This window comes from Berghia stephanieae, chromosome 3 (genome assembly GCF_034508935.2).
Source record: "Berghia stephanieae isolate SIO BIC M18660-M18661 chromosome 3, UCSD_Bste_1.3, whole genome shotgun sequence".
NCBI lineage: Eukaryota > Metazoa > Mollusca > Gastropoda > Nudibranchia > Aeolidiidae > Berghia > Berghia stephanieae.
In genome coordinates, this window is record NC_088362.1 from 74,226,631 (window position 1) to 74,254,130 (window position 27,500).

Consider the following 27,500-nt stretch of genomic DNA (forward strand, 5'->3'; position numbering starts at 1 on the left):
TGGTCTGCATAGATAACACAGTCGTCTGTGCTGGTCTGTGAGCCGATTGTTGTGACGTCACACTCCACTCGTTATAACCATTGGTCAGTCTGCTTGACCAATCAATTTGATGTAATCATTAGATGTCCACCTGAGTTAAATTTTGATTCAGTTTACAGTGATCACTTGACCTGTTCACACCTGTTTGTGATTTCTCTGCAATACGATCATAATTTGGGATAATCTTCCCCGAATTAAAAAAAAAATATCTCTGAACATTGTTGCGTATATTTTCAAGATGGACATGTGGTTTGCTAAAGCTGTCAACTTAGATGGTAAGTTACTCATAAAGTACTATATTTTTTGTAGTTTGATATTGTTACTATTACTATTATTATTATTATTATTATTAATATTAATATTATTATTATTATTATTATTATTATTATTATTATTATTATTATTATTATTATTTATTATTATTATTATTATTATTTTATTATTATTGTTATTTTAGAATGATTAATTTTCTTTTCCTTCTTCTTCTTCTTCTTCTTCTTCTTCTTCTTCTTCTTCTTCTTCTTCTTCTTTTCTTCTTCTTCTTCTTCTTCTTCTTCTTCTTCTTCTTCTTCTTTTTTTTTTTCTTATATATTATTATTAATTATTATTATTATTATTATTATTATTATTATTATTATTATTATTATTATTATTATATTACTATTATTATTATTATTATTATTATTATTATATTATTATTATTATATTATTATTATTATTATTATTATTATTATTATTATTATTATTATTATTATTATTATTATTATTTATTATTATTACTGTTATTATTATTATTATTCACTTAAAAATAATTATCGAACTTCATTACCCCCCCCCCCCATTTTTATCTATTTGTTTATGCATATGGTGTGCTTTGGCTTAAGATTATAGTGTTATTCATAAGGAGATTAAGAAGCAGATTGAGTCATAAAATTTTAATGCGAGAATTTTAAAAAAGGTGAAAAGAAAGTTTATTTGGAAAACACCTTCTGAATCACCATCAAGTTTTTGCCCAATTTCCGTATACAACTCCTACACAATATCTATATGGTAATGTATGTTGGGACTTGTGGTTATTATCCAGGGACTTTGGTATGCACGTCGATCATTTGGTAGAGCACTCGCTTCATAAGCAAAGGGACCAATGTCAAATAGAACGATATGTTTTACTAACCCTATTGTTTACCCAGCAGTGATTGAATAGCTGAACTTGGCGGAACGTATTTTTCGATAGACTAGCAATCCTATGAAAACGGTAGCAAGTAATTGCTATTGTCCGTTTAATGCTATAGAAATCGGGATAAACTCCGGCTTCATGGGTCAAATGACTTTGAAGAACTACTTTTTTTGGGGGTAACAATAATAATAATACTACTAATAATAATACTACTTTATTGCATCCCAAAAAGGAAATTTTTTGTACAGACGTGTTATAATTTACACAATAAGATAAAAATACAATGGAAATAGGATGTTGTAGCATCTACTTTACTGGAAACAACAAACAATGAAAGCAATGTGTAGTGAACTTTATAAATTTAATGAGTTCTCTCGTGTTTACGTTTTGTCTGATCTGCTGTGTCTTGCAGTCAGCAGTATGTGGTAAGTCTTCGTAGTTCGTAGGAAACGGAGATCGCCACACATGCCCCCCCAAACACGGACTAGTCATCTTCGTAGTACCGAGGTCGTTTAATGGTACGTCCTGAGCGAGATAGCTTCTTAGTAGGCACTACGTTAGTATCATCAGGAGCAGTACGGGAGTTTTGTATGTTTCTGTTCGATAACTTTCTGTACGTATTCGGTGGGCGTCCACGACGAGGTGGGGTGGCAAGGGAAACTGGTTGCGTAGAATCGACAAATGCAGCTTTAAGTCGGTCGATCGAAATCCGTTCTGCTTTGCCACCAACATCGATCAGGAACTGTTTATCTCCAGGGGTTATGACAACATAGGGACCTGTATACGGCTTCTGAAGGGGTCCTCGGTGGGTGTCAACACGGATGTAAACATATTTCGCTGACATCAAGTTCTTGGGTAAATTTGTTTGATGATAGCCGTGATGATGTGTTGGCCGTGGTGAATGAAGGGACACGTTTTGCCGAAAGGTTGCCAAAAAGTCTTTAGCGTGGAAGTCTGAAGGATGGTCAGGTATAAACTCTCCAGGGATTGTTAAAGGTTCTCCGTATACTAATTCAGCTGAAGAATGACCGATATCATCCTTAGGTGCAGTTCTTAAACCAAGCAGAACCCAAGGTAGCTCATCCACCCAATTTGGAGTTATTAGACGAGCTTTGAGGGATGATTTCAAGGACCGATGAAATCGTTCAATCATGCCGTTGGACTGAGGGTGATACGCAGTTGTGTGATGAATCTGCACACCAAGTTGACTGGCCATCTGTTTCCATAGCGTGGATGTAAATTGTGAGCCCCTGTCAGAAGTTATATCAACAGGAATACCAAACCGCGAGATCCAATTGGAGATCAGGGCTTTTGCACATTCTTCTGTTGTTGTGGTTTGTAACGGTATTGCCTCAGGCCATCGGGTGTTCCTGTCAATTATAGTAAGGAGATGGGTGAACCCCCTTGACTGAGGTAATGGTCCAACGTCAATGTTTATATGTGAGAATCGCTTTCCTGGGACATGGAATGTTTTTAACGGTGCTCGTATATGTTTTTGAATTTTCGAAGATTGGCAGTTGTGACATTGCTTAACCCATGCTGACACTTCTTTCTTAAGACCATGCCAGATAAACTTCTTGCTGATAAGTCTGACTGTGGCCTTAACTCCAGGATGACTCATATTGTGAATAATTTCGAAAACCGGTCTTCTGAAGTCGGTGGGAACGATAGGTCTTGGGTAGCCAGTTGAGATGTCACAAATTAACTCTGGACCCGAGTCAACGGATGTTTTGACGATTTTGAGGCTTGTTAATGCAGTTTTGTAAGCCTGTATGTCAATGCTATTTTCTTGGGATTCCGCCATAGCTTGATAGTCGATGCCAATTGAGACTGAGTTTGTAACTGCTCTTGAGAGACAATCTGCGACAGTGTTGTTTTTTCCAGAAATGTGTCGAATGTCAGTTGTGAACTCGGATATGGCAGATAAGTGCCTTTGTTGACGAGCTGACCATGGTTCAGTTGATTTGGACATGGCATGGATTAATGGTTTATGGTCAGTAAAAATAGCGAATTGTCTCCCTTCAATGATGAAACGGAAATGACGGATGGCTAAGTGAATGCCAAGCAACTCCCTATCAAAGGTACTGTATTTCTGTTCAGGTTTACGTAACTGCCTGCTGAAAAATGCCAATGGTTCCCAATTACCTTGATGATTAAGTTGTTCAAGGACAGCGCCCACAGCTTGGTCGGAGGCGTCAGACGTTAAAGCGAGGGGTGAGTTCAAGCAAGGATGGGCTATCATTGTAGCGTTACTTAGTGCATTTTTACCGTCAGTAAAGGCTTTCAACATTTCTTGCGTCCACGTAAGTGCTTGACATTGTTTTTTGACTTTCAAAGCACTATATAGGGGTCGAAGTATTTCAGCTAGTCTCGGAATGAAACGATGGTAAAAATTCAACATCCCGAGGAACTCTTGAAGTGACTTGATGGTTTTTGGTTGTGGGAATTGTTTACAGCCTCAATTTTTGTCGCCACTGGGACAGATCCAGAATGCGAGATGTGATGGCCAAGGAAGTTAAGAGATCTCACACCGAAAAGACATTTCTCAAGACGGATAACGAGGCCTTGGTTTCTAAGTCTTTCGAATACGATTTTGAGATGTTCCATGTGTTCTGCCTCAGTTGAACTTGCAACCAGAATGTCGTCTAAATAACAGAATACGCAGTCTAAATCTTGTAAAATGGAGTCCATTAAACGTTGGAATGCTTGTGCTGCATTTTTTAATCCAAATGGCATTCTTAAGAACTCCCAAAGGCCGAAAGGGGTTATCACTGCCGTTTTTGGGACGTCTTCTGGAGCGACTGGAATTTGGTGGTATCCTCTGACAAGGTCGATCTTCGAGAAGATGATCTTACCGTCTAAGTTTGCTGTAAAATCATGAATATGTGGGACAGGATATCGATCTGGTATAGTAGCGTCGTTAAGCCGACGAAAATCTCCGCAGGGACGCATCGTGCCATCAGCCTTGGGGACCATGTGTAATGGGGAAGCCCAAGGGCTCTTTGATTTTTGAATTATGCCCATTTTCTCCATTTCCAAAAATTCTTTTTTTGCACACAAGAGTTTTTCTGGAGCCAGGCGACGAGCACGTGCGAATACTGGGCGACCTTTGGTTGTGATGAAATGTTGCACGCCATGTTTCACAGTTGCCGTTGAAAATGTTGGTTGAAGTAGTTCTGGATAGTTATTCAATAATTTTCTGAATGTATTGCAGTTCGGCTCGAGTGGTGAGAGTTCGGCGTTTGCGCAAACTGAACTTACTGAACAAGGTACGTGCGAAAACGTTTCAGCGTCGATAAGGCGTCGACCACGAATATCCACAAGCAGATTATGATGACGTAGAAAATCTGCTCCAAGTAGGGGACGCTTGACATCAGCTTTGATAAGTCGTGCATTGAATGAACGCGATCCAATACGTATGTTAGTTTCGAAGCATCCGTATGTTTTTATTGTAGAACCATTAGCAGCTTGTAATGCGAGATCAGAGGAACCCAAGCTTTTGTCTGGTGCAGAGGCGGGTGTGACAGATACTTGAGCTCCAGTATCTACTAAAAAGCGTCGGTTTGAATTTTCATCGACGACGATGAGTTGGATATTTTTTGATGTGGGCGCGTTGGCTGAGTAAGAATCCGGGTCGACAGCAGAATTTACTGTTGACCCGGCTTGGCGTTTCCCTGGTTCTTCTTGTTTTTCTTGAATGAATTGAAGAGTTTGCATGTTTGTGCACATCGACGGGCATTTGAACCAAACCGTTGATGGTACCAGCAGAGGGAATCTATTTCACTGGTCATGGTTGGTGTGTCAACTTCACAAGTAGTATGAGAAATTGAAAAGGAGTTAGAGTTTGAGTGAGCAGCGTAGAAAAAATTGTCAGCTTCTCTGGCAAGTGCCCTGTAATCATCCAGGTTGGACGAATTTGCTAATGGAAGTCTGATGTTTGCTGGAAGTTGTCTTAAGAATAACTGTCTGAAGAGCAGACAGGGCTTGTGTTTGCCGAGGAGCACTAACATCCTGTCCATTAACTCAGATGGCTTTAAGTCGCCCAAACCATTCATGTTGAGTAGAGATTCCGCTCTCTCTGTTTCCGAAAGGCCGAACACAGACAGCAGGAAGTTTTTCAGTATTTCATATTTACCTTCCTTGGGTGGTGATGATAGAATAGCAAGGGCTCTAGTTGCTGTGTCTGAGTCTAAGGCAGCCACTACATAGTAGTACTTTGTTTCATCGCTTGCTATATCGCGTAAGGCAAATTGTGCCTCGCTTTGTGCAAACCACGCTGAAGGACAAGTGGTCCAGAATGTGGGCAATTTCAATGCTACGGCGTCGATAGACATGTTTATTATTATTATGTTCTTGTGAAGAGTTGAACTGGTAAATAGTAATAATAATAATATATACCTATCTCTTAAGTTGTTTTAAGTCGGGGTCACCAATGTAGCATCTACTTTACTGGAAACAACAAACAATGAAAGCAATGTGTAGTGAACTTTATAAATTTAATGAGTTCTCTCGTGTTTACGTTTTGTCTGATCTGCTGTGTACAGTAGTCTTGCAGTCAGCAGTATGTGGTAAGTCTTCGTAGTTCGTAGGAAACGGAGATCGCCACAATGTATAGATATAAAAAAGGAGCAGCTCTATAACCAGAGCTGCGCTTTATAATATGAATAATTTCAACACTGTAAAATAGTTAAAACTGTCACTATAAATTGAAAATTGAAAAGATTGCAAAACAAATAAATTAATAAATTAATATTTATATTTTTAAAAAGTAAAAATGAGAAATAATTATATAGAATGATTATTGCTTGTTGTTATAAAACCTAATACTGGACGGCAGAAAAGATTTTCGGTGTCTCTCTGTTTTCGTTGAAATAGAGAAAGGGCGACCACTTCTTTTTGACATAATAATTGATGGTCTTAGTGGATGATACTGGTCATTTAATATTTGAATGAATTACTCTTGGGAAGAATAGCACGTTAAGACAACACTATGATAAATGTGGCCCAACGCGTCTATCAGATTATTATGCGGTGTAGTGGTATGGCACTCGCCTAAGGATAGGAAGGTCCTGGGTTCGAGTCCCGCTCCTGCATTAGTGTTTGAAATATAATTCTAAAATTGATGGTTAGGTATTTGGTTATATATGCTGTTTTTGGTTTTTTTTTTTGTTTGTATTTTTTGAATGGCACAAGTAATGTTGCAGAGTTTTATATATATATATTTCTACTTAAAAGTTTACATATCACGGTAAACAAATGATTATCTTTCGAATGAACATTACTCGAATTGAAATACCGTATACTAAAATAGAAATGTTCCGTTGCATCGATTTTCTTCTGAAATGTTGGACATTTTGGGAGTTAGCTAGAGAGTATGCCGATGAAGTCAGACATTCACCATCCACGGTTACTTCCCTTGAACTAAATGCACTGTAACTTTCTACATTAGTGTGTGTGTGTGTGTATGTGTGTGTGAGAGAGAGGGGAGAGAAGGAGAGAGAAGGAGAGAGGAGAGAGAGAGAGAGAGAGAGAGAGAGAGACAGAAGGCAGAACAAACATACACACACACACACACACACACCACACAGAGAAGAGAGAGAGAGAGAGAGAGAGAGAGAGAGAGAGAGAGAGAGAGAGAGAGAGAGAGAGAGAGAGAGAGAGAGAGAGAGAGATGTATTCATTGTATAGTGGAAGGAGGGTGGTGGTTTTTGAGACAATAATATAAGCAATGTGGGTGAAAAAGGGGAGGAGAGTTTAATAGCTGACAATTGACCACAAGGGGTTGTGATAACTAGTGACATGTCCTAAATAGCTTGAGGTTGCAGCTCAAACAAGAAGATTCAATTACATGATCTCATGTATGTCATTACAAATTAAGCCCCACCCCCTCCTCATCAAGCTGTCAACTGACACAAAATGGAAACAATGCAACAAATGGTTTGACTAGTCCCATTTTTAAAATTGCAATCTCACTGGTCAATATGTTTCCCTTTTGAATTGACTTCTTTTGAAACGAAGGGCTTCTTATTCTATCCCTACCTATTCTTTGCACCACCCCCGCCCTCATTTCCCCCCTTTCTATATCTACCAGTCTCGCTCTCATTTAGTCTCCCTCATGTTTCTTTCACACATACATATACATACACACACACACACACACACACACACACACATTTATATCTTTATTCTATTTAGCTCCCACCTTCTGCAATGCACATACAAGCAGTCTCTCTCTCCCCCCTCTCCCCCTCTCTCTCTCTCTCTCTCCTTCTCTCTCTCTCTCTCTCTCTCTCTCTCTCTCTCCCCTCCCCCCCCCCCCCACCCCCCGTTTCGAGGCGGAGGATCGCTTAAATAATAATTATGATAATAATAATAATAATAATAAATAATAATAATAATAATAATAATAATAAAATAATAATAATAAAATAATAATAATAATAATAAATAATAATAATAATAATATAATAATATAATATAATAATAATAATAATAATAATAATAATAATATAATAATAATAATAAATAAATAATAATAAATAATAATAATATAATAATAATAATAATAATAATAATAATAATAATAATAATAATATAATAATAATAATAATAATAAATAATAATAATAATAATATATAATATAAATAATAATAATAATATATAATAATAATAATATAATAATAATAATAATAATAATAATAAAATTTAATAATATAATAAAATAATAATAATATATATAATATAATAATAAAAATTATAATAGATAGATAGATAATATAGATAGATAGATAGATAGATAGATAGATAGATAGATAGATAGATAGATAGATAGATAGATAGATAGATAGATAGATAGAAAGAGATATGATGGTACGTGATTGGAGGATAAGTTTTGATAAGTCCTGTTCCAGTTTTCCGATTTTATCTCTTTCATACATTCAATTTTTTCTTTCTAGCGTTTTTTCGATACATTGGCCGTTGTGTTGAAAGGATTGGTCTCCAATCAAGGGACTAAACCGTGTAAAATGTCAGAAATTAACTCCCTTAGTCCTTACCGCATACTCTCTCAGTTTAGATTTTAATGATAATAAATAAGAGATTCAACGTTAGAAACAACCAGTCATTTCCAATGGAAAATATTTCTTAAGGGCGTATTTCTACCATTGGACTGGAATAGCCCAGGCGTTAACCGCATTTTAGCGCCATAAGTAAGTTGGGGCAAGGTTACTTGCTTAAAGAGCTCGATACCTCCTTGCTACGAAACAAAGACCATACTGCATGCTGTGATCTACACAATCCATCCCCATAATCTAGAATATCTAGATTTAAACGTTATTTCGATTAAAGGCAATTTCGTTTATGTTATAATACACAGTAATAAATTCGTTTGATGAACTTAGGCATGTTGATGAATAATAAAGTAAAAATATAAAATAATGCTGGCCGTTAATTTCCGAATTTTTCTAGATTCCGTATATATAACCCTTCACTTCAAAATGGTATTGTGTCGAGTGGAACAGTTGCCAAAAAGTGAATGGTAGTTATAAAATGAAGTTTTAGTTTTTAACACTTAATGAGTCTATACATACATTTTCTGAGATTGACCTAAGTTTCACATTTTAGCTAAAATTGTAATTTTTAGCATCTAGGTCACTCCGATATCAGACCTTTTTAAAGCGATGGGTCACATCATTGTGACGGCAATTTTACTTCCTTATTACGTCGTGGCAAACAGTTTCGTGTTGTAGTCATCTGAAGTTGACAAATTTTGACATATTATTCTCAGCACTTAATTTTTTATTAGGCTCCACAAGCCCCTGGAGACAATAATAAAAACATTGACAATTTTTTAAATCGGATTTGTTTGTGGTATGACACTCGCCGTCGGATCGGTAGAGTCACTGGTTCGATTCCCACTGGGCGGCGAAAACTTGAGTCCTTGGAAAAGTCGATTTACACCGCATCCCCCCCCCCCACCACACTCAGCTGTAAAATGAATACCCGACAGCGTTGCAATTATGGTTAACATGCGTCATGTCTCATCTTACATGAGACGTGTCGCTGTTGGCTTGGATCCCCTTGTAAAAAAGGGCTTTGAGCCCCCTTAGTTGATATTGCTCTAAATAAAATTTCATTTTTTAAATTTAGATTTGTGCCACTATTTGGTCTTGTGGTATGACACTCGCTTTCGGAGCGGAAGGTCCTGGGTTCGAGCCTCGCTCGGCGCATAGTTGAGTCCTTGGAGAAGGCTCTTTACTCACATTCTCTCACCGTACTCAGGTGTAAAATGAGTACCTGGCCGTTAACAGCGTTGTCTCTGTCCGAAAAAAATGTAATATCGCCAGCAGGCGTTATGTCCCGTCCTACATGTTGCTGTAGACCAGGGACCCCTTGAAAAGCGCTTTGAGCACGTTTAGTGGATATTGCGCTCTCTATTTATATATATAAAGAATACATTTTTAGATAAATCCTAATTTAAAAATTGATGATTGCGGTCTAGCTAATATGTCATTTGTCGACATTTTGTTTTGCACAGAATCAACAAATTTGAATGACATGGATGTTTACGAGGCACCTCCTGTAATCGATGAGGAGGCAATGGATTCTATCTGTGCCAGTCTTTCATCTAATTTGGTAGACATGGAGGACGTTACTAATTTTGATGACGACCAGCTATCCGATGTTATGGGCATGAATGATACAAGTTGTTTGAATGAATACGGCTCACCATCCGAAGAAAGCACGATGACTGCCAGTAGCATTGATGCTTTCAATTCAACTATTGCCGACGTAAGTGGTGAATGGGTCTGGACTGGGCTGTGAAAAGTAGTCTGAAACTTATTAAATGATTTATTTGTAATAAGACAAATCACCCCGTACAAAATGAATATCAAAACAAAACATCAATGCAATTTTCCTGTTTTCCATTTATAAGTAAAGTTGTAAAAAAAAAAATTAAATCTTTGTATTTATCAGTGTTACGTGTAGTAGAAAAACAGAGTATGTGAATGAAACACATCTTTCAAAGCTAGAAATAATTTAATCAGTAGATTTTTGACAAATCAAAACGTGGGATTTGTGACACACCCTCAATCCCACTTGTTACAGATATAACTTAAAAGTAATTGAATGAATCAATTTGACATCACTCTGCTCTTTGTCATTGTTTTTAACCACCAGTTGTGTGATTAGTTCTCAATAGATTTGCTCAATCAGACTATAAAGGTTACGTTACATAGTTTTCTGTGATGGTGAGACTAATCCGGCGTGAAGAACAAGTAACATTGTTTACATTCAGATGACTGTCCAAGGGACGTGGTTATGTCACCTTCCATTTGGTGTCTATTATTGAGCTCAGAACATTTCGAAGACAAGTAATTCAATCTAATTTCTCAATGTTGATTTTAACACAATCAAAATTTGAAGCCTCATTTTTTCCCCGTTAAAAATATGTGTGAATTAACATCTTTACTATCAACCAAACATTTATTCGAATGCTGTGATTACTTTCACATTTATGACAGCTACTATTATTATTTATATAATATCTCCAGGACTGTGACGGTGAAAATGACGATGATACAATAGATTTCAAAACACCCCAGATGCCAATGATTGAGAGTTGTCTGAAGGTAGCAAGATGGTTAGACAAGCACCGCTCTGTCTAGGACGTGGAAGATGTTTATGGTAAGAGTGAGTTAATGAAAAAGTACACACATCAAAACTATTGGACTGCCAAGTTTGAATCGTTATTCCAAGTTAAACCTTTCACTATTCAAAATTGAATTTCAAAAGAAAGAAGGAACTTAATTATTATTATTATAAAAACTTTCATGTCACACTTTTAAACTGTCTTAGCCACTGTCTCTTATGATTTCATTTATTATAGATTGTATGTTTATCCCATGTTTGTTACTCGTTTTCTGAGTGTATTTTAATTTAACTTATGAGGGAAAACAATCTGTTCTCCTGATTTTATCTATCTATCTATCTATCTATCTACCTATCTATCTATCTATCTATCTATCTATCTATCTATCTATCTATCTATCTATCTATCATCTATCTATCTATCTATCTATCTATCTATCTATCTATCTATCATATCTATCTATCTATCTACTATCTATATCTATCTATTATCTATCTATCTAATCTATCTATCTATCTATCTCTATTATCTATCTATCTACTATCTATCTATCTATCTATCTATCTATCTATCTAATCTATCTAACATATCTATCTATCTATCTATCTATCAATCTATCTATCTATCTATCTATCTACTATCTATCTATCTATCTATCTATCTATCTATCTATCTATATCTATCTATTTATCTATCTATCAATCTATCTATCTATCTATCTATCTACTATCTTACTATCTATCTATCTATCTATTATATCTATCTATCTATCTACCTATCTATTTACTTCTATCTATCTATCTATCTATCTATCTATCTATCTATCTATCTATCTATCTATCTACCTATCTATCTATCTATCTATCTATCTATCTATCTATCTATCTATCTATCTATCTATCTATCTATCTATATCTCCAATTTAACCACTCTTCACTTCTATCCAACATTCTATTTTCCAGCATCAGACTAGCTATCCGATGATGAATCAAAGAATGACTCTAAACCTCTGATGTTAAATAATACAAGTTCCTCTGACCCCGGCGAGAATAAAAAGAAGGGGATTGTTACGGTTTTTGGCAGGACATCCATCGCTACTTAATTAACATACTGTTTTTGTCTTAATTTAAAATGTTCCTCTGTGTGTATGTGTGTGTGTGTATTTGTATATGTGTGTTTTTGTATGTGCGTGTGTGTGTTTGTATTTGTGCGGCTATGTGTTGTGTGACACTCATCTTCGGATCGAAAGGTCCTGGGTTCGAGTCCCGTTCTGAAAGGCGCATAGTTGAGTCTTTGAAAAGGCTCTTTACTCACATTCTCTCATATTACCCAGGTGTAAAAGGAGTACCTGGCCGTTAACAGCTTTATCTCTGTCGAAAAATATCATATCGTCAAACAGGTGTCATGTCCCGTTCTACGTGTTAACTGTTGCTGTTGGTCAGGGGGCCCTTGTACAGCGCTTTAAGCACTTTAAGTGGATATTGCGCTTTATAAAAGCTTACGTTTTTTATAACTATGAATGAGCACAGCCCCATGTTGTGAGTATATGCGTACATTATATCATATTTATGATTTTATTGTGACATAAGACAAAAAAAAAAAGCTAATACCATAAAAATTTGTTGAAGTATTTTTATGAATTATGAGAGTACTAATCTATGTCATAATAATATGCAATAAAAAAAATAAATCATTATACATCTATTGTTTGTTTGCTTCTTTTTTTAAGGTCTTATTTCCGGGTGGGGTTCCCAACCTCTCAGAGTGGGCAGGGAGGTATTTGCTGTGTCTTCTATCCCCTTGATTCCGTTTCCCAATTGCTTTCTGTCTTTGTCTTGGAATGAGATTACTTAGTTTTGTCCCGACCCTGGCTTGAGTCCTTGGCTGGGAGGGAAACAGTCGAATGTATAGTTACAGTTTTGGGAGACGGTATTTTTGTTTCCCTTGAAAATCATCTCTCTGTTTTGTACTGTTTTTTTTTTCATTCTTATCTTCAACATATGATTTGCAAACATTTGAGTGTATTCCTCTTGTGCTGGTGTCTGGGTGAGACTTTTGGGTTGTCTCAAACTAAGTACTTTGATAGTGTGCTCTTGGAATCTACATCTGTTTTCTATTTGAACAAATCCCCATTGTCTTGCTTTTTTCTTGGGTGCTTTAATTCTAATTCTAGAACTTTTTACTATCCCATTTTCTTCCTTTTTACTGGCGCTGATATGACCTCAATGTGTTGCAAGCGCCGTAAAACCCTTAAAAACAAAAACAAAACAATAAGGTCTTATTTCTGGGAAATGATTTTGACACTCTCTACAATTCCATAACCATGGGTGATGTTTTAACTGTAATATATAGAATTGTAGTCCTTCAGAGCCATTAGGCCCATGGAGCCGGAGTTTATCCCGGTTTCTGTGGCGTGAAACGGACAATAGCAATTACTTGCTATCATTTGGATAGGAAGCTAGTCTATCGCAAAGTACTTTCCGCCAAATCTAACAGACTCTGTTACCCATTCACTACTGGGTGGACAGGGGGAGGGGGGGGGGGTCAGAAAAATTGACCACCCGGGATCTATCTTGGTCCCTTTGCGTGTGAAGCGAGTGCTCGACCAACTGATCTATTGGGACCCCCATAGAATTGCAAGTATTGTTTAATCTTAGAGAACAAGTTGCCGAAGAAATATAATTGTTTCTGACGCAAAGAATTTGATTTGATTTGAAGTTTGATTATCAATTTGGAACCAAAGAATGATAACGAGTGTCAAACCCATTTCTTCTTTAGTTGTTGTTTGGAAAAATGGTTAGGAGTTACCTCCTCTGCTCTCTCCTTCCTGTAATTTACCTGCTGAATATTGGGTGGGTAAATCTTTTGTAATGTTGGGATTTAAAAAAAAGCCTTTTGAAAAATCTGTTTTCCTCTTCCACGCTGTTTTCTGAATTTGAACTAGAAAGAGATTGTATTTTTTGTTTTTTTTTGTGTACCCGATTTGGATCCTTCACTAAAAAGGACCAGGTAGGGTGCTGATCTTCACGTTCCTGATTCGAGTCCCACTATGGACAGCATAACATCGAGTCCACTCGCTTTCGGATAGGAAGGTCCTGGGTTCGAGCTCAGCGCATAGTTGAGTCCTTGGAAAGACTATTTACTCACAATCTCTCACCGTACTCAGGTGTAAAATGAGTACCTGACCGTCAACAGCGTTGTCTCTGACGAAAAAAAAACCCAACAAAACATCGCTAAACAGGCGTCATGTCTCGTTCTACATGGTACGTGTTGCTGATAGTCCGGGACCACTTGTAAAGCGCTTTGAGCACGTTTAGTGGATTCTGCTCTATAAAAATGCTCAAGTTTTTAAAAAGCTTTATTGGAGTTTCGGACTGAGGAATGAGCCCGACCTTGTGAGGCCTTTCTCCGAGGTTACGAATTATTCAATATTCGTCAAAAACTGTATTCTGTTGTACAATTTCCTATATTATAATCATCGAAAAAGTCAGTAACTATGAAAATATCAGAAGAGATAATATAGTTTCCAGGGAAGTGGAGATTAGAAGCAGATTTTAGTTTGATTTAAAGTGTCAACAAAATATAAAACAAACAAACAAACTCCCGTATTACTCCCGTTTGTTTTTTAAAAACATTAAATTATAAGTGACGTAACAAGTTATGGTTACCCAACTGTATGCGTGGAAAATTATTTTAAAAGGTGCAGTTGAGAATTCATTAAATTCAATACAACTTCCGTTCGGTGCAGGGTACGGAAAATGTTTTAAGAGGTGAAGGTCAGAAGCCATTTATTCCTTCGATTTATATATATTGAAGAGTGGGTTTCTAAAACTCCCTAACTCCGTCTTTTCCAATTTTGAGACATTGAGGATTATCCCCCTTAAAATTTCTCATTCCGTCTACCATTATTTCATATTTAAACTTCAAATTCAAACCAATCTAGGAAAATTCTTTTGCTCATGGATGCTTAAAATAAAGTTTACATATATTTCAATTTATCTCATGGATGGAAACCCTCAAAAAGTAGAAAAATCAACATAACGAGTTTTCGAAAACCAGCCTTAAAAAAAAAAAAAATAAAAAAAAAAAATATATATATATATATAGATAGATAGATAGATAGATAGATAGATAGATAGATAGATAGATATATTTATAGATAGATAGATATTATATTCTGGTCTGGGTTACAGACTATTTGTGACACACCGCTTACATGTCGGGATGAAGTCCAATAGGGCAATTGAGAATTAAGCGAAAATGTTCAAAATTAGGAAAGGTGATTAAAAGAAATAATAAAAACTACTTACTCACCAAAATGAAAGCATGTGTTTAACACCAGTTTTATAAATCATGCTTTTATTTCAAGTCTAAACGTGAGGTATACCCCGACAAACACCTTTGTGACACGGTCAGTAGCATGTTTATAGTTGTAACAAACCAGTCACGTTTGAAAAAAAAATAGCAATTTGCAACGAAGCAATTAATACGCTGGTATTATTACATATAAATGATAATATGACATATGACATATACATAATGACATATAAATAATATTAATACATATTTCAAGTCTAAACGTGAGGTATACCCCGACAAACACCTTTGTGACACGGTCAGTAGCATGTTTATAGTTGTAACAAACCAGTCACGTTTGAAAAAAATAGCAATTTGCAACGAAGCAATTAATTCGCTGGTATTATTACATATAAATGTGAAATTAACCACTATAATATTATAAAATAATAGCTGTACTGGGAAATAACTCTTCGTAGAGTATGAATCCATAACGTATACACGATTTATCTCCCTTCTGTAATAGATGTCGAGCGCTTTTGCTAAAGGAAAGGGGTGGTGGTGGTGGTACTGGTGTTATATATATATATATATATATAATATATATATATATATATATATATATATATATATATATATATATATATGTGTGTGTGTGTGTGTGGGGGGGGGGGTAGTGTATAATGTGAGATGAATGTAGATGCAGAATAATACACTGATAGAACGACCACTCGATTCACGTCCGAACAAAGGAACCGTTTTGCCTTGTCTCACGGGTTTGGTGTTGCTGTTAGTTTGGAATCCATTGTAAAGCGCTTTGGGAACATTTAGTAGAACTTGAGCAATATTAATGTCCAAGTTAAAAAAAAAGAGAAATAATACTCTGGGCTCACTGGTGATGTATGTGTTGTTTGAAAATTATAGTGTCGTTTGGTCACATCTCATCTCCACTTTTCAGTTATATACACATGTACAAAAGTAACTTTACATTTTTATAGGCTTAATTACTATTGTTAAACTATGTGTTAAAGTCAAGAATATTATATATTCTAAAAGAGTGTTTATTAAAACACATGAGTGCTTAGTTATAATTTAATCCGTCAGTCATATCGGGGATGATGAACATTTTTGAAGGACAACTTGATATTTCGACTTCGGAAATGACGCAAAGAAGGAATTATATACAGTGTAACCGGGACAATCATGAAATCTCAAGTTCTTACAAAACAGAACCCTTTTGCACCAACGTGCCCTGATTGAACATTACCATGTTGTCTTCAACTGTTTACAAGTTACCCTATGTTTTAAACCAAAAAAAAAAAAATATCTTTGTGAAATCATGTAATTACTTTGATTACAAATATTTACTTTCGAAAACATACCGCATCTGAGCCCCCCTCCAAAAAAAAAAAAAAGAAAGAGAGAGAGAGAGAGAGAGAGAGAGAGAGAGAGAGAGAGAGAGAGAGAGAGAGAGAGAGAGAGAGAGAGAGAGAGTCCGTCTATTTGACCATATTCATGGCTAAACGGCCAAGTAGCTGAGGTTGCAAAGCTTTTCAACGTTAGAGCTACTCGCAATTCTATTATCGAAAATTCAACAATGAAAATGCATGTGAGGGATCAAAAGCGGACAGATTAATCTCGAGAAACAACGGCCGATGGTGATCGAACATCGACACACAACCAACGCTTCTCTTATGCATCAGGGAGGGAATGGGTAAGGATTGCGGAGTTGGCTATGCATTGGTGTTGTTTTTGGGTTTCCGCTTCTCGAAGTAGGTTAGGTGGGTAGGGGCAACGGCACACATCACAGGCAGTCATGGTTGGTGCACTTTTTAAGATGCCTGAGATAGTCTTCATAATTATTCAGTAGGGTATCTAATGTTTCAGTTTAAGACGAGCGTGACCAAACTGGAGCGCAACATTCAGCAACAATGTAGTATATAGAGAGGAAAATGTTCTGAGAAAAGTTTGAACTACCCCCCCCCCCCACACACACAATGTTATAGCTAGTTTTTAAAAATATTATTCCGTTCCGTCTGTGTAATTCGTTTGCAGTAATTTAAATGTATTGTTTATATTATGTGAGGCTCCGGTCTAAGATCACTATTTAGTATTAGGGTTAGAGTCGCGTAGAAGAGCTGTTGATTGATTGATTGATTGATTGTTGTCGAGGTGAAAGTGAGTACTCACGGTTTTTGTTGTATTCATTTCCAGATACCATTTTTTCACAATACTTTTGAAAATTAAGGAAACCTTGGCTGAGGACAGGAACGTTATATGTATGTGGCTATATGGTCTTGTGTTATGACATTCGCTTTCGGATCGGAAGGTCTGGGATCGAGCCTCGCTCCGTACATAGTTGAGTCCTTGGAAAAGGCTCTTTACTCACATTTACTAACTGAATCCAAGTGTAAAATGAGTACCTGGCCGTTAACAGCGAATTGTAATATCGCCTAACAGGCGTTATGTCGTCCAGTCCTAAATGTTAAATGTTGCTGTTGCCAAAGGGGCCCCTTGTAAAGCGCGTTGAGCACGTTTAGTGGATATTGCTCTATATAATGGCTCAATTAAAAAAAAGCTAAATATTATTAAGATTAAGTGAACCAAAACAAATTATCGATTAATCGAATCTCCGTTGCTATACTATAATAACTATAAAGTAATTCGCAGTAAAAACGGAATAAAACCTAAATTTATTATTTTGGGACACATTTTTGTTTTAAATGGCGATTGCGTGATAAATTAGTGTTTCATAACCAGATACCTCGGGTCTGAATCCTTTTTTGGCATTGCATTTTAACTTGAGCAAGAGATCGCTCTTATATTTTTACTTTCAGTGTTACAAAACGGGTAACGCCTAAATCATTTCGTTCAAACTAGGAAAAAGACCATAGAAGATAATACCGAGAAGAGGATGAATATGTAAAAATTATAAACGAAGGCAATTTTAACCAATAATCTTTAAAAAAAATCTATCTGAAAATAAAGGGACGTTACTCATACAGGAGGACAACATTTGCTTATATTACTGAATTACTTGTGTTGTTTTAAGATGCCGCGATGGGTTGTTTGATAGTTTAAAATGCCTATTGCTTCCCCTTCTCTATCAAATACCATCGCTGCTAAGGTGCTGAAATATCTCTCCATCATACATTACACTCCTTCATAGAATGGACATCTGCATCGTACGTGACTTATCAGATTTTTATATGACGTTTGTTACACTTATATAAGACAGTAACAGTAAATCCAAAATTACAAAACTGGGTGGGTATCCTGACCTCCCATAAGGGGTAGGGAGGTACATGCTGTGTCTTCTATCCCCTCATACCCGTTTTCCAATTGTTTCCTGTCGTTGTCTTGGAATGAGATTACTTAGTTTTGTCCTGACCCTGGCCAGAGTTCCTTGGCGGGGAGGGAAACAGTCGAATGTATAGTTATAGTTTTGAGAGATGAAATTTTTTTTCTTGTAAATCATCTCTCTGTAATGCATTGTATTGTGTTTTGTTTACATATTATATTATTTGATTTGTATACATTCGAGTGTATTCCTCTTAGTGGGGACCCGTGCTTGTGTCTGGATGAGATTTTAGGTGATCTCAAACTTAAGTAGTTTGATAGTGTGCTCTTGGAATCTACACCAGTTTCCTATTTGAACCAATTCCCCTTTGTCTTACCTTTTCTTGAGTGCTTTAGTTGTAATTCTAGAACCTTTTACTATCCCATTTTCTTCCTTTTTACTGGCGCTGATATAACCTAAATGTGTTGTAAGCGCTGTAAAACACTTAAAAAAAAAACCCCAAACAAAATCAAAACACAGGACACTTTGTTATTGCATTTTAACCTTTTTATGTGCAGCTCATTTTAAATATTCGTCAGAAAATATGCTTTTGATTTAATATCGTTTAAAGTCTTTAAGAATTTTCCCCCTCAAGATTGTGGTACAAATAGACTAGATCTAGTGATAATTATATGAACGATATAATTGTAAATCATTTCTATCCGCGCATTATTCGGTGGCCGCAAGCGCTCATCTATGTTGAAAACCATGCTTTAAGCGCTTTGCCATTTTAGGTAAAGTCACTAGAAATACTGTAAATCTAATAATAATATTACTTACATTGGCTACATTTATTTACCAAAAGATTTATAACATGTATACAGAATATCTGTCGGGGATTCTTAGCATAATAATAGAGGTTTCAAACGAGATAGTTTGAACTAATCAATGAATTCCATCTTTTTGAGGAGGAACTCTAATAAGGTGACAATAAAAAAATAGATAACCAAGCATATAATTATAAGCACATTTAAAAATCAAGGAGTAAGCAATCTTATCAAAATTAAAGGGAGACTTTAAACAACGTATAATTCACACAGCATTACATTCGACTCATTATGAATTAGTACCTGGCTGTATGGGATAATGTAAGAGTGCTAGTGAAAAGAGTGCGCCAAGCAAGAGATTTGTAATGTACGAAATAGCATTCTGTTTCCTAATTATGAAGTTTATCCGAACCAGCGACCACCTGAGCTCTAGCCCTTCGGTCTTGTGCCATGGCATAGAAGTTAGATGTCTTCTAATTATGAAGTAATTGAAGCATTATGAAACACATTTATCATATTCAATTGAATATCAGTATATCGACGTATACATTTTCATAAGTTTGTTTCCTCAACCTATCGCGCTTACATGGCCAGTTAACAATTACAACATTCTAATTAAGGCGCTAGTCTTAACAAAGTGTTTTCTATCACAGTTAGATTGACAATGAAGCCTATAAACTTAAGGTAAAACGGAACCGAGCCAGATTCAACATCAGTTTGGTGCTTTTCCAATTTAACCACATGGTTCATGTTAGTTCCAAAACTCTATGGGATATTATAAAACCTTAACGAAGAATGTTTGCTTGTATGAACTTTACGTTATCCTTACCGATATTCAGCGAAACGCAATGTCAATAAATATTGGAATTCCCTCCGCAAGCTGCCGGGTTAAAAGCCCCCAAAAGAACTCAGAATTTGTTTCACGCAATGTGTCGGTTAGGTACGAACTCTACTTTTAAAATAGGTAACTTTCATACCAAGCCGTCGCTTTGCATCAAACACGGAGACTAAAGGGCACCATACGATTTCTGGAGTTTTTTGCTTTTTGTTAAGGACATCTCATATGTAGACTTGAAATTGCTGGTTATATTAAAAAAACTCTCTACATAACTGAATTCTGTTTTTCCGAGAAATTTGACTATTGAACATTATCTACTCTAAGTTCAATAAAAAAAAGTGAGTAGGGGAAGTAAACAGCGAAAACCGAGACCCCCCCCCCCCACCCCTTCCCACTCTAAAGAGATTAAAATGGGGAAAATGCGATTTAAATCAACCTGGTTCTTGAGAGAAGACGAAAGAAGGAACACGAAAGAATGATTAATAATACAAATTCCTACGGTTTCACATTATCCCTACAACAGTAGATCATCATGAAGAATCAACTGTTTTGCTTTAAGACAACTTCAAATTGCACTTCGGAGAAATCTGTGGCAGCTTTTTAGAAGAACGAAATTCGCGTTATTACATTGGCCATCAGAGTCCCCCGGATTCTTGCCAATCGAGCGCTTATGGTACAAGATTGGACATCACGTTCGAGACAACAAGAGTGCTCTTTCACTTGAAAATTAAAACGTTCTTATAATTATAATTATCGACGTGTACTTATCTGAGGTTTGGCAACCCATATTGTTATGGGCTCATTGTAGTAATGGAAATACTCTGAAACTGACACAATAATATAATGCCCATTACAAGAATGTTGGTCCTTAATTACGTTCGGTTATCCGACTTGCAAATATGTGCACATTGGTAATTATAAACATCTCACATAAAAACAAACATTGTCCTGATAGAAAAATGTTCATTTTTTAAAAAACAAGTACTTCTAGCGGAATATTTTCCACTCTCAAATTCTCTGACAGGAGTGTGTCCTTGTCGATGTTCACATTGAAAAAAGTTTATTTAGGAATGGAAAACACGACATATATAAGCCACGGCTTTAATGGATGGAATAGTGATGTCAGGGTTTACCAATAACATCAAGCTGCCGAGGTCTAAGAGTTATTTTGCTGTTTAAAAAATAATACATATCCCGAAGCCCTTTGACCAAGTCAATAAATATTGTAATAACGATGAACAATATGGACCCTATAAACTTTACGAACTATTTTCACGAATGGCATACCTTCGACTTCACTCATGGGCCCATATTGGATCGTTATCCACTATTCAAAACTCCTGTGTCGAAGAAAACTAATTTTCTAAGTTGGTTTATTTTTGTTTGCGATCGTGAGCCTTCAGCTTCCACTTCTTTCTTCCTTCGAATATTAAACATATTGTCAAAAACGGTTTTGAAGTTTGAACTATATAGATAATAAATGATTATGTTTACAGACGAGTTAATAGTTTGAGCTGGGATAGCAATAAAGGCTAGTAAAAGGTACAGATACTTATTTGATCCCCTCATACTTATACCGGGATCTATTACAGATGCAATGTAGAGGACAGCAGTAGGCAGATTGCAAACAATAAATATTGACGAAACCATAACCATCATTTTTATGACTTTAAATTCCTTTGAGGATGCTTGACTAGACCCTGTAGATGTTGTGGTTGTCACACTTTGTCTCCAGTTCTTTTTCTTGTTAAGTACAACGATAAGAATTACTGTGCAAATAACTATGAGAGCGAACATGAAGAAAAAATATGCAATGACAATTGGATTTGAATATTTGATTTTTCTTTTGGTGTAACCTAAAATTGATTTATTGAGAGGTGGGTAGAATCGCCACACAAAACTGTAAGAGGAATAATTGGGCACACTTTGCAAAATGTTGATCAAAAAACAAAAGAATACAATGATTTTGCATCTTTTACCTGTAAACATTGTTTTGACCTTTAAGGGCATCGCAACACAAAGGCATCGTTCCAATGTAATAAAAGCTGATAATGTCAGTGTAACTCTTCCAAAATGTGTATTTGGAAATGTAACAAACAAGAATGACATCTCTCTTGGGTTTATAGACAGGCGATCCATGAGTAAATGTTGGATTTCGTCCAACTCAGCCATTATTCCAATGAATGATGTAACGCAAACTATGAAATCAGCTATGGCCATACCAAGTAGACTCACACTAACTGCATCTTTATCCTTCAGTTTGGAAAACACCGCCATGTTGATCGGGTTTGTAATCAGCCCAAAAATGCACACGGGTATTAACGAGTAAGTAAGGATGAAATCAACCTTTGCGAAGATAATTGCAAAAATAGAAATACTTTGAGCAGTTGGTATCTCTGTGCTGGTTTGATTACGGAAAGGATTTATAGGAAACATTGTCGATTTAGGTGTAGCAGTTGACACGTCCAATTGCATTATATCTGACTTTTTAGGCGAGTTCGTTCATGCAATTCAGTAGTAGTCTTTTTCTGCAAAGATAAATGAATATGAAATTATACACTTGATACATAAAGCATCCATATAGGATCTCACCGACGTGTCCAAGGGATCTCAATCATGCCAAACCCATACCCGACAAACATAGATTCAGAGCCTTTAATGATTAGACTTTGAGATAAAAATCGAAATTTGTGCTTATGTCAAATATTTAATACAAAAATGAAATAAAAAAAAGAAGTTTTTAAAGTTAAAAAAAAAAATTAAAAAATAAACAAAAAAAAACAAAACAAAAAACAAACAAACAAACAAACGAACAAACACCCCCCCCCCCATTTTCTCGCATTGAATAATAACAAAAATAATATATTATATTTGTTGAGCGATCTTCCATATCGCGAGGAAGTGCGAGGAACGCTCTCATAGACATTTCAATTTGCCTATAAAACAATATATATTTGAAAATCTAAGATTCAATCATTCAGGCAGATTAACTCATAATCATTGATATTAATATTGTAACTGTTATCATTCAACTACAGATGCAAACGGCATATAATTATAGGCAATATTGACGAATTAAAAACTGTAGGTCATCCCCTTACTAAGAACAAAAAAAAAAAAAAAACCAAACAAACAAATAATCGCTTTTCCCGGCCTGGATATGGCGCCGGTTTATCTAATACTACTCTCTACCAGCAATGAACAGTCTGATCACTGCTGGATGGATGAGGAAGAATATGTTTGTGTGTGTGTTTATGTGTGTGCGTGTGTACGTGTGTGCTATCGTGTATTTATATGTTGGGGAATGGGTACAAGAGTGGGGGGTGGGGGGGGGGGTTGTGTGGAGAAGAGGATTATCAAGTTTCTTGGATTTACACCAAAAGTTTGCATGGGAGTCAATCGCTCTGTCACCAAAATCATTTTGCCACATAACTGTTAAAAAAAAAAAGAAAGAAAATTATTTGTTAACCTGGTAAATAACTGTCTTCAATAATAATAATAATAATAATAATAATAATAATAATAATAATAATAATAATAATAATAATAATAATAATAATAATAATAATAATAATAATGTTTATATAGCGCCTTACCCAGTATATCAACAAGCTCAAAGCGCTTAACAGTAACTTCAAGAGATGAAGTGAGTAGGAAAGTGCCAGAAGACAATAGAGAATAAAAGTTTCGCGTGGGTTTGAACCACGATCGTGGATAGCTCATACGGTAGAGTCACGCTCTCCCCGGCCAGGCGGAGTAGTCGCACCAGTAAGGTCGCGAATTCAAACCCCCGTCACCGCCGCGAAATTTTTATTCTCTATTGTCTTCTTGCACTTTCCTACTAACTTCATCTTTTGTTGTTATTAACATAAGTGCCTGCTCCACTCACTTTTCTGAATTAACAGTAACTTCGCAACTTTCACTCAAACATACACCCACTCAAACATGCAATATGAAACAAAGCAATATAATGCTGCAGTGCTACATATTAAAAAGAATCGTTTTAAGATGTTTTTTTAAAAAGAATTCTAAAATAGAAAGTCCTATTTCCTAATTTGGGGGTCATTTGGCCCCCTTTGTTTTACTATGCAAAATTCAGTTAAAGTTAAAATAATATTTTTTCAATGTATCATTTTGTTGTTTTTGTTGTGACATCATGCATCTGTTTATTTTCTGATATACTCGTGTCAATTTGATCCACAACTTACTGGACTGATGGCATCAACAATTGTTAACTTGGGTACTTTTAGTTCCTTTTTGCTGTCCATGGTGATGAGCGCCAGTTTCAGTCACCTACTTTTTCATCAACTCTAATCAAGAAACATCCAAGTAAGTACTCTCATTACTTTTTTCCATTAGATATGTGATGTACGAAGCTGATTCTTATACCTATCCTGTGCAGCAAAAAAATATGAATTTTATGATTGTACTAGAATGAATCGCCAAATATGACATGACGAAACAATAATAGGTAAAGGAAATGCTATTCAATCTAATGTTTCTTCCAATAAGTGCCTTACTTCAGCGGCTATGTGGTCTTGTGGTATGACACTCGCTTTCGGATCGGATGGTCCTGGGTTCGAGCCTCACTCAGCGCATAGTTGAGTCCTTGGAAAAGGCTCTTTACTCACATTCTCTTACCGTACTCAGGTGTGAAATGTCGAAAAAAAAATGTAATATCGCCTAACAGGCGTCATGTCTCGTCCTATTTGTTACGTGTGGCTGTTGGTCAGGGACCCGTTCTAAAGTGCTTTGAGCACATTTAGTGGATATTGAGCTATAAAAAAGCTCAACTTTTTTTTTATTTGCGTGTCACGCTTATCCTTTCTTACAGTGGTTACCCTACCTTCACCTTCTCATGACAAGTGATACCGTTAATCAATCTCTAGGTGAGCTAAATTAGGTTGAGTGTCTACATTATGATTTAGCCATATTATTGTAAAGATTTTATTGCTTTTGTATTTTTGAATTTGCTAACTAAATGATTTGTGCGTGCGTGTGTGTGTGGGGGGGGGGGGTGTTTATTTTTTCAGCCATCCGTTGTGTAGTCTAAATTTTGTTGCATTGGACATAAAACATGGCGGTATTTCACCTACTATTTATTAAAACAGAATGGCACCTATTACGAGTACATATTATATCTGTGTGCTGGTTGTTAATATCAGGCATCAGTTAATATCAGGCATCATATGAAATCTTTTGTATTGTTGAAATCGTTTGCATTGTTGGCCAGTTGTTACTATTTACTCCCACGTTACCCGTTTTGAAAAATATTATGCTAAGCTTGATCTCCAATGAGACTCGTGAGTTTCAATTCTGATTGCTTTGAATGCCATTTCTCCAAACAGTAACAGAATAATCAAGTATGTTTCTGTTGTATGAAATAGTAAAATTGATATTAAGTTGATGTAAGATTGGTTTATTTTTAACATCCACATTAGCCACTGGCGACATAATGGCAGCAATTACGAATGCAAGATAAAGATGAACTGTTGTAACTGGAGTTTCAAGTAATGGATGATTCCCCTCCCCGCGCCCTCCCTCCCCCCCTATGATGAAAATGGTGAAGGTATACATGAGGTGAAGACTGCAAAGACTACGGAGTAAAAGTTGTTTTTGACAAAAAAAGATGAAAAATCCATCCTTTTCTACTAAACAACAAATAGCATACCTCTTTTATCTGACTTTCGTTGGATGTAACTTTCAGCATATCACAGCAAATCCATGAAGACAACTACAAGTCGCCTCTTTGAAACATTTGGGAAAATGACATTGTTTTGTAATCACATTACTCACAGATACTTTCATATTTGAGGTTTCCTTTTATTTCTACGTGCAATCACTGTCATTAGGGATTCCAGTAAAATAAAGTTCTCAAATCATAATAATACGATCCACTCATACCCCCACAATACTCTCTCTCTCTCTCTCTCTCCCTCTCTCTCTTTCTCTCTCTTTCTTTCTCTCTCTCTTTCTCTCTCTCCCTCTTTCTCTCTCTCTCTATCTCTCTCTCTCTCTCACTCTCTCTCTTCCATCACCCTTTCCAGTTGTGTGCGCCTTCCCAAAATAATTTTTTTTCTAATTTTTTTTCTAATTCTTCAGACACTGGCGGTATTTCACAATACTAGTTCTTCAAATGAAAGCATCAGTGATGAAGAAATGCCACTCATTCTGATGCAAGCCGGATCCAGAAAAAGATGTCACTGCTTCTGAATCTGAATAGATGAAGCTGAAGAAACAATTGCAGTCGGCAACTTCCGAAATACATTGTTTGTGAAAGATGGAACTGCTTGGAATAAGAACAAAATTCCACATATAGGAAGAATTCCATCAAAAAATGTTTATAATAATAATCCTAAAAGAACTATGTCAAGCATGCACATTTTTTTACAAACCCTCCGCAGGATTCTTTTATTTCACTATGAAAATCTTAAGAAGTGCGATACACATGAAGAAGGGACAAGAACAAAATGTACACGTGTAAGATTGGAAAACAGGATCAAGAGGACAACAGAAAGAGGAAGCATACGACAAGAGGAAGATCTGTAAAATACCCAAGAAAACAATGATGTAAAATTCAGAAAGACGTGCAGCAGATGTGGATAGTCTATATGTTCACAGCGTTGTAGAATAATCTGTACCTACTTCTCTTGTAAATGACTATGTCCACATGATTTGATCAGTGAAAACTATATTTCTAAAACGATAGTTCATTGATAATGGAATTTGTTCTTGCATTTTACTTCATAAAATTTACAATAGCTGAGCATCAGATTAATTTTAATAAGTTTTCAATTATTTTTTATTTTTGTTTGTTGTTTGCTTTTTATAAAACATGTTATTCTACATTTCAAAAGTATTATTGCATCAATGAGAAATCAGAAATAAAGTCAATTGTTACCATTATCAAATTGTATCGGATGATCCTAGTTGTGGTTGACACTAGTGCCGCGGCGAGGACCGGTCCAACGGTTCCTTAGCTGAGAACCGGGGACCGGTTCTGAGATGAAGAACCGTTGGCGGTTCTCGCTTCTTACAACCTTTCTACGGTTTCAGCGGTTCTCGCTTCTTACTGCCTTTTCTCTGTCCCCGTGGTTCTTTGCCTAGGTCGTCTACTAGTTCGCCTCCCTCAAATACTTTTTTCCACTAATCACAATCCATCCAACTTAATTAATCGCACCCAACCTCTTATTATAAACGTAACAGCCCATTCGACGATCTCTCTCCTCACCGACAACTAGTGTGCTGGGTGGGAAAAGTAGGGGTCGCGTGACATTCATCAACGCATTTGACGATTTCATTATTCGGGGTAAATTTCAAAATTTACTACACACTAAATATCGCAATGACAATAATCTACGATGAAAAAATAAAGACGACACCACCCCTCT

At 36.1% G+C, this 27,500-nt stretch overlaps 2 protein-coding genes across 3 annotated transcripts; one reads left to right on the forward strand and one right to left on the reverse strand.

Moving 5' to 3' along the window:
* The first annotated feature begins 143 nt into the window (after positions 1 to 143).
* On the forward strand, positions 144 to 12,570 carry LOC144969649 (uncharacterized). Its single transcript, XM_078908790.1, has 4 exons — positions 144 to 314; positions 9,753 to 10,006; positions 10,771 to 10,903; positions 11,831 to 12,570. The coding sequence occupies exons 1-3, from the start codon at positions 278 to 280 to the stop codon at positions 10,882 to 10,884; spliced, it is 405 nt and encodes a 134-aa protein (XP_078764916.1). The 5' UTR covers positions 144 to 277; the 3' UTR covers positions 10,885 to 10,903; positions 11,831 to 12,570.
* Positions 12,571 to 18,989: 6,419 nt separating this feature from the next.
* LOC144968433 (uncharacterized) lies at positions 18,990 to 24,432 on the reverse strand. Of its 2 annotated transcripts, none has more exons than XM_078906783.1 (3): positions 24,318 to 24,432; positions 23,485 to 23,541; positions 18,990 to 22,637 (listed from the first exon to the last, which is right to left on the reverse strand). In XM_078906783.1, the coding sequence occupies exons 1-3, from the start codon at positions 24,375 to 24,377 to the stop codon at positions 22,584 to 22,586; spliced, it is 171 nt and encodes a 56-aa protein (XP_078762909.1). In that variant the 5' UTR covers positions 24,378 to 24,432; the 3' UTR covers positions 18,990 to 22,583. The 2 variants fall into 2 exon arrangements, with proteins under 2 accessions (XP_078762909.1, XP_078762908.1); XM_078906782.1 differs by having other exon boundaries at positions 24,318 to 24,352.
* Between the last annotated feature and the right edge of the window lie 3,068 nt (positions 24,433 to 27,500).

Bases quoted from the DNA above. Each gene is read 5' to 3' on its own strand.
- LOC144969649 (XM_078908790.1), top strand. From the start codon at position 278: ATGGACATGTGGTTTGCTAAAGCTGTCAACTTAGATG. The intron at 315-9,752 runs GTAAGTTACTCA...TGTTTTGCACAG, and splicing joins TAAAGCTGTCAACTTAGATG to AATCAACAAATTTGAATGAC. The intron at 10,007-10,770 runs GTAAGTGGTGAA...TAATATCTCCAG, and splicing joins TCAATTCAACTATTGCCGAC to GACTGTGACGGTGAAAATGA.
- LOC144968433 (XM_078906782.1), bottom strand. From the start codon at position 22,584: ATGCAATTGGACGTGTCAACTGCTACACCTAAATCGACAATGTTTCCT.